The sequence below is a fragment of the Carcharhinus amblyrhynchos genome, chromosome 12 (genome assembly GCF_965287045.1).
Source record: "Carcharhinus amblyrhynchos chromosome 12, sCarAmb.v2.hapA, whole genome shotgun sequence".
Taxonomy (NCBI): domain Eukaryota; kingdom Metazoa; phylum Chordata; class Chondrichthyes; order Carcharhiniformes; family Carcharhinidae; genus Carcharhinus; species Carcharhinus amblyrhynchos.
Genome location: NC_137335.1, coordinates 89,492,954 through 89,505,263, shown reverse-complemented (window position 1 = coordinate 89,505,263; position 12,310 = coordinate 89,492,954). Strand labels below are relative to the sequence as shown.

The 12,310-nt window shown below is 45.0% G+C and overlaps 1 protein-coding gene across 1 annotated transcript in view; it reads right to left on the bottom strand.

Moving 5' to 3' along the window:
- The window catches only part of LOC145350493 (uncharacterized), a 72,672-nt gene extending 64,158 nt beyond the window's left edge, over window positions 1-8,514 (bottom strand). The window contains exon 1 of the mRNA XM_080199693.1: window positions 8,422-8,514. Within this exon, the coding sequence (XP_080055819.1) occupies window positions 8,422-8,514 (93 nt within the window). The remainder of the gene's footprint in view (window positions 1-8,421) is intronic.
- Between the last annotated feature and the right edge of the window lie 3,796 nt (window positions 8,515-12,310).

The following is a 12,310-nucleotide window of genomic DNA, read 5'->3' as shown; positions in this document are numbered from 1 at the left end:
ATTGGGGGGAGGATGGACTTTGGATAATCTCCACCCCCACCCAACCAAAGATCCATCTGAGCCCGACCCCCTCCTCCAGCAGACGCCAGCGGAAGGCCAGGAAGGTGCTGCAGGCTGTCCAATGAGTGCAGGTCAGAAGGATGGTGGAGGGAGAGCAGCGATCGAGGTAGGTTGGGGGTGTGCGCTTTTCAAAAGACAACATTGTACTCGCCTCTACTGCTGCTTCTGGCAGCTTGTTCCAAACACTCACCACCCTCTGTGTGAAAAAATTACCCCTCTGGACACTTTTGTATCTCTCCCCTTTCACCTTAAACCTATGCCCTCTAGTTTTAATCTCCTCTACCTTTGGGAAAAGATATTGACTAACTAGCTGATCTGTGCCCCTCATTATTTTATAGACCTCTATAAGATCACCCCTTCAGCCTGTTACACTCCAGAGAAAAAAGTCCCAGTCTGTCCGGCCTCTCCTCATAACTCAAGTCCCAGTCGTATCCAAGTAAATCTTTTCTGAACTCTTTCGAGTTTAATAATATCCTTTGTATAATAGGATAACCAGAAACATGATTAAAATACATTTTTAAAAGACACACTGTCGTCACATATGTGAGAAATATAGAAAACAACAATAGAATAAAATTAATGTAAATATCGATATCTCGGCCAACTTTATTTCCCATTCCCAATTGCACTTCAGAAGGTGGCGTCTGGTTGCATTCTTGAACCGCTGCATTCCTTCTGGAGTAGGGACACCCAGAGTGCTGTTAGGAAGGAGATCAGGTGGGAATGGTTTTGCATGGACCCACTCATATTAAGTTGATCTTTTTCTGCACCCTAGATCTGATGTAACTCTTCATTCTGCACTCTCTTCTTTCCTTCTCTATGAATGGTATGCTCTGTCTGCACAGCGCACAAGAAACAATTGAAGACTAATACATGTGGCAATAACAAAACAAATCAAATTGAGTTTGGAAGGTGCTGTCAAAGGAGCCTTGTTGAGTTGCTGCAGTGCATCTTGTAGATGGTACACACGGCTGTCACTGTGTGTCCATTGGTGGAGGGAGTGAATGTTGAAGGTGGTGGATGGGGTGCCAATCAAACAGGCTAATTTGCCCTGGATGGTGTTGAGCTTCTTGAGTGTTATTGGAGCTGCATCTTCCAGGCAAGTGGAGAATATTCCATCACACTCCTGACCTGTGCCTTGGTGGACAGGCTTTGGGGAGTCAGGTGGTGAGTTATTCTGTGCCGAATATCTGTTCCCTAAGATGCTCTTGTATCCACATTATTTGTCTAGCTACATAGCTCACCACCACCATCCTAAAGGCAATTAGAGATAGACAATAAATGCTGGTCTTATAGCGATTCCCACCTGGAATAAAAGAAAAACTGTCATTCCCCAAAACTCAGCTGCTACGGAGAATAGGGAAACCAAGCTGGACAGCTGGAGCTGTAAATGGAGAGGTTTGCAGCGGTGAAAACTCAACTCTAGATGGTCTCAGTCGCTAGACTCTTGCACCCACTGAACTGAAGAGAAGAAGCCTGGGACAGAATGCAGCAGAGCTTCAGCAATTCAAACACACAGACGGAAAATGGGAAGAGAGTTTCAGGCAGCAGTGAAGGTTTGCTGACAGGGAAATCCAAATCCTGTCATTAAAAGTGAAACTAAGACAAGATGGAGCAGATAGACCCAAACTGACAGGAAATCAATGAGGCAGCACTTCACCAAAATAGAATCAGAAACCTGTAACCAGGAAACAAAAGAGCAGAATAAAGAGAAGCAGTGTGGAACATAAAGTGAATTAGCACAGCAGTATAGAATAGAATCACAGAATCACTACAGAAGAAGCTGTTTGGCCCATCGAGATTGTACAGAATCTCCAAAAGAGCATCAGACACGATCCTATCCCCATCACACCACAGATTTACCATTTCCAATCCACCTAACCTAGTCAACTTTGGACACTAAGGGGCAATTTAACCAATCATTTTAAACTAAATATCTTTGGAGTGTGTGAGTAAACCAGAGCACTCGAAGGAAAACCACAAAAAAGTGGTAGGACATGGAAACTCAACACAGTTACCCAATGCCAGAAACGAACCCGGGTCCCTGACACTGTGAGGCAGCAGTGTGAACCTCCGTGCCACCGTAGCAGCAACAGGAAAGGAAAATATTCCGGGGGAGCTCAAAATCTTTGAGAAAGTAAGGTGGAAAACAAGAACAGGGACTGGGGCAACAATCAGACCAATTGACACGAAACAAGATCTAGGTCAGAGCAGTCCTGGGGGCAACAGAGAATGAGCTGGTTAGAGACACAGTGAAGTTCCCCAGACAAAGGAAGAAGGATTGAACATGATGCTGTGGTATTATCACTGAACGGTGAGGGAAAGACACCTTAGACATTACAACCTGCAATTCACTTGTCATGGTGTTGAGGTTCGGGTGTAACTGGTGATTTTGTGGATTTGATGACAGGATGTGACTTGTTGCTGTGTCCTAGTTATACTCTCATTTCTCATCTGATCTGAAACCTCTGTCTGGGAATTTACTGAGGCTGTTGCGAGCTTCTTATCTCTATCAGTAACAACGTTCCATGTCGCTGTGTGAGTTCATAGCCAGGAATTGCTGTGGATTGAACAGTTTCTGAATATGTTTCAGACACATTAAGGGACATATTTGATTTTGTAATGGGCCAGAATTCATTAATAATCTGACAGTAAAAGCAAGAAAGACTTGTAATCATCCAGCACTCCTCACACCTACTCATCACCTCAAGGTGCTTTCTAGACAATGACCTTCTTTTGAAGTTTTAATGTCAGTAACATCAGCCAATAAGGTGGCAGCCTGAGTAATCCTGGCTGGGAATTCAGATGGGAGAAAAAGCTTGGAATGGGAATTTGAAAAGCAATAATCGAAGGCTGCAGAAACAAAGGCCTGCATCAAATCGAGTCAAAATCCCCAATAATGCTCAAAATACAGAATGAAAAACACTCTGAAAGCACACAGCATTCCCAATAAATAGATGAATTGATGACACAAATAGAAGCAAACAGGAATGATCTAATAGGCATTACGGAGACACGGCAGCTGGGGGACCAAGGCTGGAGACTGAATATTCAAGGATAGTCAACATTTAGGAAGCTCAGGAAAAGCAGAAACAGGAGGTGGGGTAGTGTTGCTAGTGGTGGCGGGGGGGGGGGGGGGGGGGGGGGGGGGGCACGGTGGCACAGTGGTTAACACTGCTGCCTCGCAGTGCCCACAAATACACCCACTTAATGTACAGACTGTCAGTCAAACCCATTGTCCCATTAAACTGGAAAGAATGGTGGGACACTCAGTTCTGTGACCCGTGTTCCCAGCCTGTGTAATTCTGTGTCAGATCCACTAAACCATCTCAATACAATGATAAATCTCCAGTTCTGAATGTTCTAACTGTAGAATCCACACACAATACAGGAGCTGACACACACAGCAGCACAAACCAGGGAGAGTTATTTTAATCACAAGTGAAACTTCTCCAAACCAAACCATAACTTGTACTTACCCCCAGAAACACAGAGGGACAGAGTCAGAACAAAAAGAGTTTTACTGATCATCTCGACAGATTGACAATCCTGTTTCTCCACACCGTTTATTGTATGTCCAGTAAACACACTGAAACACAAAGTGTCCCAGCAACTGCAGCTGGTTTAATATCCTTTTCTTCACCAGCAAATGAAGTTAAAGAGTAGATAAAGAGGAAGACAATGAGCCAATGGCTGCTCCCCTTCCTGGGTGGAACTTTTCAAAGTGAGAGGTTTAATTTGGAATGAAACTAATTATATACTCAGTGCCAGTTCTCCATTATTGGTCAGTTTATCAGATAACATCTGAAGATATGAAGAAGAACAAGAAACAGAGGAACCAGAGCGATCACACTTTCTCTCTTTTAGTTGATGGTATCAAACGTAAAGAGAAAGCACAGAATTGCATAAGGAAGGATAACAGGTCAGAGGATTGGAGAGAATGCAAAAAGCAGCAAAAAGCCTAATGGGAAATAGAATACAGGTGAAAGCTAGCGAGGAATATTACAAACTGCGAGAACAATTTTGACAGACATTTCAATAATAAAATAACTCATAAAGTGAGTGTTGGTCTGTTGGAAAGTGTATCTGGAGCGGAGGCAGAAAGAACAGCTCCAGCAGTGATTTAAGAATGATAACGGCAATATTGGCTGTAAGAGCAATTGTGTGAGAGTTAAGCATGCTGGGATTTTGGTCCAGTTCTAATCAAACACAGATGTAACCTGTAAAGTTGCTGTGAGCTGTGAACTGGTCTGTGAGCTGTGACCTGACCCTTGCTGCGCTGATCAAATACGGGAGAATGTTTGGATAAGACTGGACTCGACGATGCTGAGATTTCCTGCCGTATCCATATATGGCTGATGGCTCTGTGACCTACGTGCCATTTAAACCAAGCATTCTGGAATTTTCTGTCAGTAACTCCATTGGCCTGGTCTGATAATGTGATCGGTTTCTGGTTACACCATTGGCTGATTATTGCAGAACTTTCTGGAAGGTGAGGACATTCTGAGAATAAAGACACATGTTTGTCTCTAATGATAAGGCAGGGATTAACCATCACAAGAATGCAATTGAAGAATATCCTCAGAGGAGGACCATGAGGGCAGAATCTTCATTGGGAATGGGCCTGACCATTTTGTTCGAAATGGGTAGCATCTCTCTTCAGTTAAATCATTCGAGTTAATGTTCAGTTAAGAGTTGAAGTTTTGCAACTGTTGTAGGTTTGAGTTTGGAATCTAAAGTGCTAACTAAACTGAAGTTTGTTTCGGAGAATTTGAGTTAACGCCTGTCCTTGGTTTGTCACAGTAAATTAAATGACTGGAAAGAGTTTAAATGAATAAGATTGGGGAATTAATAATGGAAAATAAGGAGATGGCAGATGACCTGAACAGACATTTTGCATTGGTCTCCACTCGAGAGGATCAATGTAACATCTCAGAAATAGCCAGTTACCAGCGGTGTCCCACGGGGGTCAGTGCTGGGTCCTCTGCTATTTGTGATTTTTATCAATGACTCAGAGGAGGAAGCTGAAGGGTGGGTTCGTCAATTTGTTGATGATACAAAGATTGGTGGAGTAGTGGATGGGGTGGAGGGCTGTTGTAGGCTGCAAAGAGACATTGATAGGATGCAGAGCTGGGCTGAAAAGTGGCAGATGGAGTTTAACCCTGATATGTGCGAGGTGATTCATTTTGGTAGGACAAATTTGAATGCAGATTACAGGGTCAACGGCAGGGTTCTGAGAAATGTGGAGGAATAGAGAGATCTTGGGTTCATATGCACAGATCTCTGAAGGTTGCCACTCAAGGTGATACAGCCGTGAAGATGGCCTGTTGTGTGTTAGCATTTAATAACAGGGTTTGAGTTTAAGAGTCATGGGGTTATGCTGCAACTGTACGGGAACTTGGTGAGACCACATTTGGAATATTGTGTTCAGTTCTGGTCACCTCACTTTAAGAAGGATGTGCAAACATTGCAGAGAGCGCAGAGGAGATTTACCAGGATGCCGCCTGATTTGGAGGGTAGGTCTTATGAGTAAAGGTTGAGGGAGCTGGGGCTTTTCTCTTTGGAGCAGAGGAGGATGAGAGGCAACTTTATAGAGGTTCACAAGATGATGAGGGGGATAGATACAGTGGACGTTCAAAGAATGTTTCCTCGGGCTGATGTAGCTGTTAGTAGGGGGCAGAACTATAAGGTTCGTAGTGGGAGATACAGGAGGGACGTCCGAGGTAGGTTCTTTATTCAGAGAGTGGTTGGGGTGTGGAATGCACTGCCTGCTGTGATAGTGGAGTCGGACACTTTAGGAACTTTCAAGCGCTTTTTGGATAAGCACACGGAGCACACCAGAATGATAACTTGATCTTTGGTTTGGACAAAACTCGGCACAACATTGAGGGCTGAAGGGCCTGTACTGTGCTGTACTGTTCTATGTTCTATGTATTCAGTTGAAGGATCTCTCCACCACCACCAGCACCCCCACCCTACCAACTCCCCCCGCCCCCCACCCTACCCCCAGTTATTCAATTTACCAGCACGTTGGACCCAGACCAGTTCAGTTAAAGGTGGACCCAATGGTCGGAGTCCCCAGTAATGGGCAGTGCCCCATGAATCAAAACCAATTTCTCCCACACGAGACTTTGCTCCTCACATTCAACTCTCTAATCAGAGTTACTGTGTGCCTATTCACCTGCAGCTCTGTTGATAGAACATAGAACATAGAACACTACAGCACAAACAGGCCCTTCGGCCAAGAGTTGTGCCAATCCTATCCCTCCCTACCAGGCCTATCTTTAACTCTCAATCCCATTAAATCCCATGTACTCATCCAGAATTCTCTTAAAAGACCCCAACGAGTTTGCCTCTACATCGACCGATAGCAGCCGATTCCATTCACTCACCACCCTCTGAGTGAAAAACTTACCCCTAACATCTCCTCTGTACATTCTCCCCAGCACCTTAAGCCTGTGTCCTCTTGTAGTGACCATTTCAGCCCTGGGAGATAGCCTCTGAGAATCCACCCTATCTATTCCTCTCAACATTTTATAAACCTCTATCAGGTCGCCTCTCAACCTTCGTCTCTCCAGGGAGAAGAGTCCCAGCTCCCTCAGCCTATCTTCATAAGGCATGCCTCCCAATCCAGGCAACATCCTTGTAAATCTCCTCTGCACCCTCTCAATAGCTTCCACATCCTTCCTGTAGTGAGGTGACCAGAACTGCGCACAGTACTCCAAGTGGGGTCTGACAAGGGTCTTATAAAGTTGCAGCATTACTTCCCGACTCCTAAACTCAATCCCTCGATTAATGAAGGCCAGTGCACCATACGCCCTCTTGACCACATCCTCCACATCCTATGGACCCGGACCCCAAGATCCTTCTGCTCCTCAACACAGCTAAGACTCCTACCCTTGATATTGCATTCCTTCGTTGCATTGGTCCTGCCAAAATGGACCACTACACATTTATCCATGTTGAAGTCCATCTGCCACTCCTCCGCCCAGTCTTGCATCCTATCTATGTCCCGCTGCAACTTCTGACATCCCTCCAGACCATCCACAACACCACCAACCTTCGTATCATCTGCGAACTTACTAACCCATCCCTCCTCATCCTAGTCATTTATGAAAATGACAAACAGCAAGGGTCCTAGAACAGATCCCTGGGGCACTCCGCTGGTGACCGACCTCCATGCAGAAAAAGACCCATCCACAACCACTCTCTGCCTTCTGCAGGCAAGCCAGTTCTGGATCCACAAGGCACAAGGTAATGATTATCTCCCTTCAGATTCTGCTTTTTAATTTGGTCCTAGAAGCTCATACTCCCTCAGCTGAACATCTATCCTAATCCTATCCATATATTGGTAATGAAGTGTATCACAACAATGGGATCTTCCTCCCACTCTGAGGAGGTCTTGGAATCATAGAATCCTACAGTGTAAGAGGCCATTCAGCCCATTGAGTCTGCACCAATCACAATCCCATTCAGGCCCTATCCCCATAACCCCATGCATTTACCCTGCCAGGCCCCCTGACACTAAGGGGCAATTTAACATGGGCCAGTCCACCTAATCTGCACATCTTGGACTGTGGGAGGAAACCGGAGCACCCGGAAGAAACCCACGCAGACACAGGGAGAATGTATAAACACCACACAGTCACCTGAACTGTGATTCAAACCTGGGTCCTTGGTGCTGTGAGGCAGTAGCACTAACCACTGTGCCACCATGCCACCCTCTAACCGTGGCACCAGGCAAATTACAGCTTTTACAAAACCCCGCTGATGTTATGTGTGAGACACTGGTTTCAAATGGTGTGTTTTTTTGGGACATTTGCGATAAACATGAAAACTCAGATCTTTCTTTCTTATGAAACAACAAATAAAAGATACTTATTAAAGCAGGAGAAAAAATAAAACACAAGGATCACTTTTATACTTCAGCAAATTAACAATAAACACCAAAACTCTCAAAAACTGAAAACCCAAAAGTATCTCTTTCTTGGTTGCTCTCTAATCAACCCCATTCTTTCTTTAGTTATTTTCTTGTCCTTTGTGTATTTATCAAACATCTTTAGGTTTTCCTTGATGTTCTTAAAAAATACCTTTCCCCTTTGTTTCCCTCATTTCTTTATTCTTGGATACCTGGGTGAGTCTCGATTTGGGAGTTACCCTATCTCGCTGCAGGACCTTATCGACTTTGAAGATTTTTTTGCCCCTGTTGCCCTGACTCTGACAGAGGGTCAAGGAGACCGGAATTTGAGGAACACTCAGGGTTCAGAGTGTTGTAGGGCTGGAGGAGATCAGAGAGAGAAATAGGAAAGGACAGGGAAGGATTCGAAAACAAGGATGAGAATTTTAAATTCGCGATGTCACCTGAGCAGGAGCTCTGGGTGCTGGTTGGACAGGATTTGTTGTGAGTTCGGGCCTCGAGCTGGGCTTGAGTTTATCTAAGCTGAGAAATTCCATGTTGCGTCTGCCCAATCCCACGCACTCTCGTTCATTTACCAACTCCTCATAAACAACTTTATCAAAAGCCTTCTGAGAAAAAAACAGCTGGAAAATAATCTCAGTGGGAGAGTCAACTATAGATTCATGCAAGGACATCATGTTTGACAAACTGGTTAGAATTTTTTGAGGTTGGAACTAGCAGAATAGATAGGGGGGACTGAGAAGATATGGTGTATTTAAACTTTCAGAAGGTTTTTAATAAAGTGCCACGGAAGGAGTTAGTTAATGAATTTGAGTGCATGGGATTGGGGTATTCTATTGGCCTCGACTCAGAATTGGGTAATGGATAGAAGGAATCAACATGACATTCTTAGGTTGACAGTCTGTTGATAGGCAGAGTAGGCTTGATGGGCTGATTGGCCTGTTCCTGTCCCTATTTTGTATGTAAAGAGGAAAAAAGAAATTGACAAAAATGAATCGAGTCCCTTACAGACAGAAACAGAAGAATTCATAATGGGGAATAAAGAAATGGTTGAGGAATTAAATTCATACTTGCTTCAGATTCTTTCTGAATCTACCCTGTTAGTCTAATCCTGTTAGAATTTTTAAGTTTCTATGAGGTCCCCTCTCATCCTTCTAAACTCCAATGCATACAATCCTAACCAACTTAGTCTCTCCTCAGATGAAAGACCTGCCATCCCAGGAATCAGCCTGGGATCCCTTATCCAACTTAAATTCTCAATCTATCCATATCGCTCTGCAAACTACATTCAATGAAATTGCGGAGGTTGGTGGAACGGTATTCGAAGCAAATGTTATTCTGATAGTGAAAGAGGATTGACCTGTGACTAACAAACATATTTATTTGGATTTTGTCTAATTTGGTTCACCTGTGTTTTTGTTTACGGTCATTGAAATTCAAATGAAGAATTTCTTTCCCCCAAATCTGTGTAAGCTGATGATTTGTCATGGTGATTACCATTTGTCTGTGTTTGCAGCACGGAGCTCCCAGCTGGGAGAAGTTGTGGCTTCACACTCTGAATTCTCTGCTGTGGGTGACCACTTCTCTGGTTTTCAGAGTTGGAACTGTTAACAGAGTCAACGACAGCTGGATGTTCAGGTCAACGTGACAAAGTTTGAGTTTATTTTGGTAACCGCCATGTAACATGTCTTTATTCTGCAATAAACCCACAATACGTTAATGTCAGCAGCCTTTGAGCAAATTTGCATTTCCTGCCGCGTTGTCGGGACTGTCTCTGTTCCAAACCCAGAGACGTGCAGGAAATGTTAAATGGGGTCATGACATTCCATCAGGTATGTGTACTGCGGGACGAGGGTATTGAGAATCAGGGAGTTGACTAAGTGTGAGTGTAGTGGGGAGTTGTACCCCAGAAGATGTTTCAAGAGACCCCCAGGATTACAAACAACAAAGAAAATTACAGCACAGGAACAGGCCCTTCCACCCTTCAAGCCTGCATTGACCATGCTCTCCTTTCCGGGGACCATATCCCTCTATTCCCATCCTATTCATGTATTTGTCCAGATGTCCCTTAAAAGTCACTCTGGTATCTGCTTCCACCAACGCCACCCCCAGCAGCGAGTTCCAGGCACCCACTACTCTCTGTGTAAAACACACGACTTGTACATCTCCTTTAAACCTTGCCCCTCGTACCTTAACCTGTGCCCCCAGTAATTGACTCTTCCACCCTGGGAAAAAGCTTCTGACTATCCACTCTGTCCATGCATCTCATAATCTTGTGGACTTCTATCAGGTCTCCCCTCAACCTACATTGTTCCAGTGAGAACAAACCAAGTTTCTCCAACCTCTCCTCATTGCTAATGCCCTCCATGCTGGGCAACATCCTGGTAAATCTTTTCTGTACCCTCTCCAAAGCCTCCATATCCTTCTGTTACTGTGGCGACCAGAATTGAACACCATATTCTAAATGCGGCCCAACTAAGATTCTATAAAGCTGCAACATGACTTGCCAATTATTAAACCCAATGCCACAGCTGATGAAGGCAAGAATGCCATATGCTTTCTTGACTACCTTCTCCACCTGTGTTGCCTCTTTCAGTGATCTGTGTACCTGTACACCCATGATCCATCTCAGCCTCCTCCAGTGGTTCCCAGCATCTCAAGATCCCAGTCTCCAGCCAATTCAGTTCACTCCACGTGATATCAAGAAACAGTTGGAGGCACTGGATATTGCAAAGGCAATGGGCCCTGAGAACATTCCAGCAATAGTACTGAAGACTTGTGCTCCAGAACATGCCGTTCCCCTAGCCAAGCTCTTCCAGTTCAGTTACAACACTGGCATCTACCCAACAATGTGGAAAATTGCCCTGGTATGTCCTGTACACTAAAAGCAGGACAAATCCAACCTGGCCAATTACTGCCCAATCAATCAGTCTACTCACGATCATCAGTAAAGTGATGGAAGGGGTCATCAACAGTGCGATCCAGCAGCACCTGCTCAGCAATAACCTGCTCATGACGCCCAGCTTGGGTTTCGCCAGGGTCACTCAGCTCCCAACCTCATTACAGCCTTGGTTCAAACATGGACAAAAGAGCTGAACTCCAGGGGGTGAGGTGAGAGTGATTGCCCTCGACACCAAGGCAGCATCAAGGAGCCTGAGTGAAACTGGAGTTGATGGGTATCGGGGGCAAACACTCCGCTGGTTGGAGTCATACCTGATACGTAGGAAGATGGTTGTGGTTGTGGAGGGTCAGTGATCTCAGCTCCAGGACATCCCTGCAGGAGTCCCTCGGGGTAGTGTCCTCGGCCCAACAATCTTCAGCTGCTTCATCAATGATCTTCCCTCCATCATAAGGTCAGAAGTGGGGATGTTCATCGATGATTGCACAATGTTCAACACCATTTGGGACTCCTCAGATACTAAAGCAGTCCATGTTCAAATGCAACAAAATCTGGACAATATCCAGGTTTGGGCTGACAAGTGGCAAATAACAACTGTGCCACACAAATGCCAGGCAATGCCCATCACCAATAAGAAACACTCTAATCACTGCCCCTTGACATTCAATGGTGTAACCATCACTGAATCCCCCACTGTCAACATCTTTGGAGTTACCATTGACCAGAAACTCAACTGGACTCACCATCTCAACACAATGGCTACAAGAGACAGGATAGGAATACTGTGGCGAGTAACTCACACCCTGAATCCCAAAAGTCTATCCACCATCCACAAGGCACAAGTCCAGAGTGTGATGGAATACTGTCCGTTTCCCTGGATAGCTGCAACTCCAACAACATTCAAGAAGCTTGAAACCATCCAGGATAAAGCAGCCCACTTGATTTGTGAAGGGAAGGTCATTTCTCACTAACTCGATCGAGTTTTTTGAAGAAGTGAAGAAGATGATTGATGAGGGCAGGACAGTGGATGGTGTCTACATGGACTTCAGTAAGGCCTTGGACTTGTGTAAATGGCAGGATTGTTAAGAGTATTGAGAGGCAAAGGGATTTTTTTTTTAATTCATTCTTGGGACATGGGTGTCACTGGCTGGCCAGCCTTTATTACCCATCCCTAGTTGCCCTTGAGAAGGTGGTGGTGAGCTGCCTTCTTGAATCGCTGCAGTCCATGTTCTGAGGGTTGTCCCACAATGCTGTTGGGGAGGGAATTCCAGGATTTTTACCCAGCGACTGTAAAGGAACAGTGGATATATTTCTAAGTCAGGATGGCGAGTGGCTTGGAGGGGAACTTGCACGTGGTGGTGTTCCCCATGTATTTGCTGCCCTTGTCCTTCTAGATGGAAGTGGTTGTGGGTTTGGAAGGTGCTGTCTAAGGA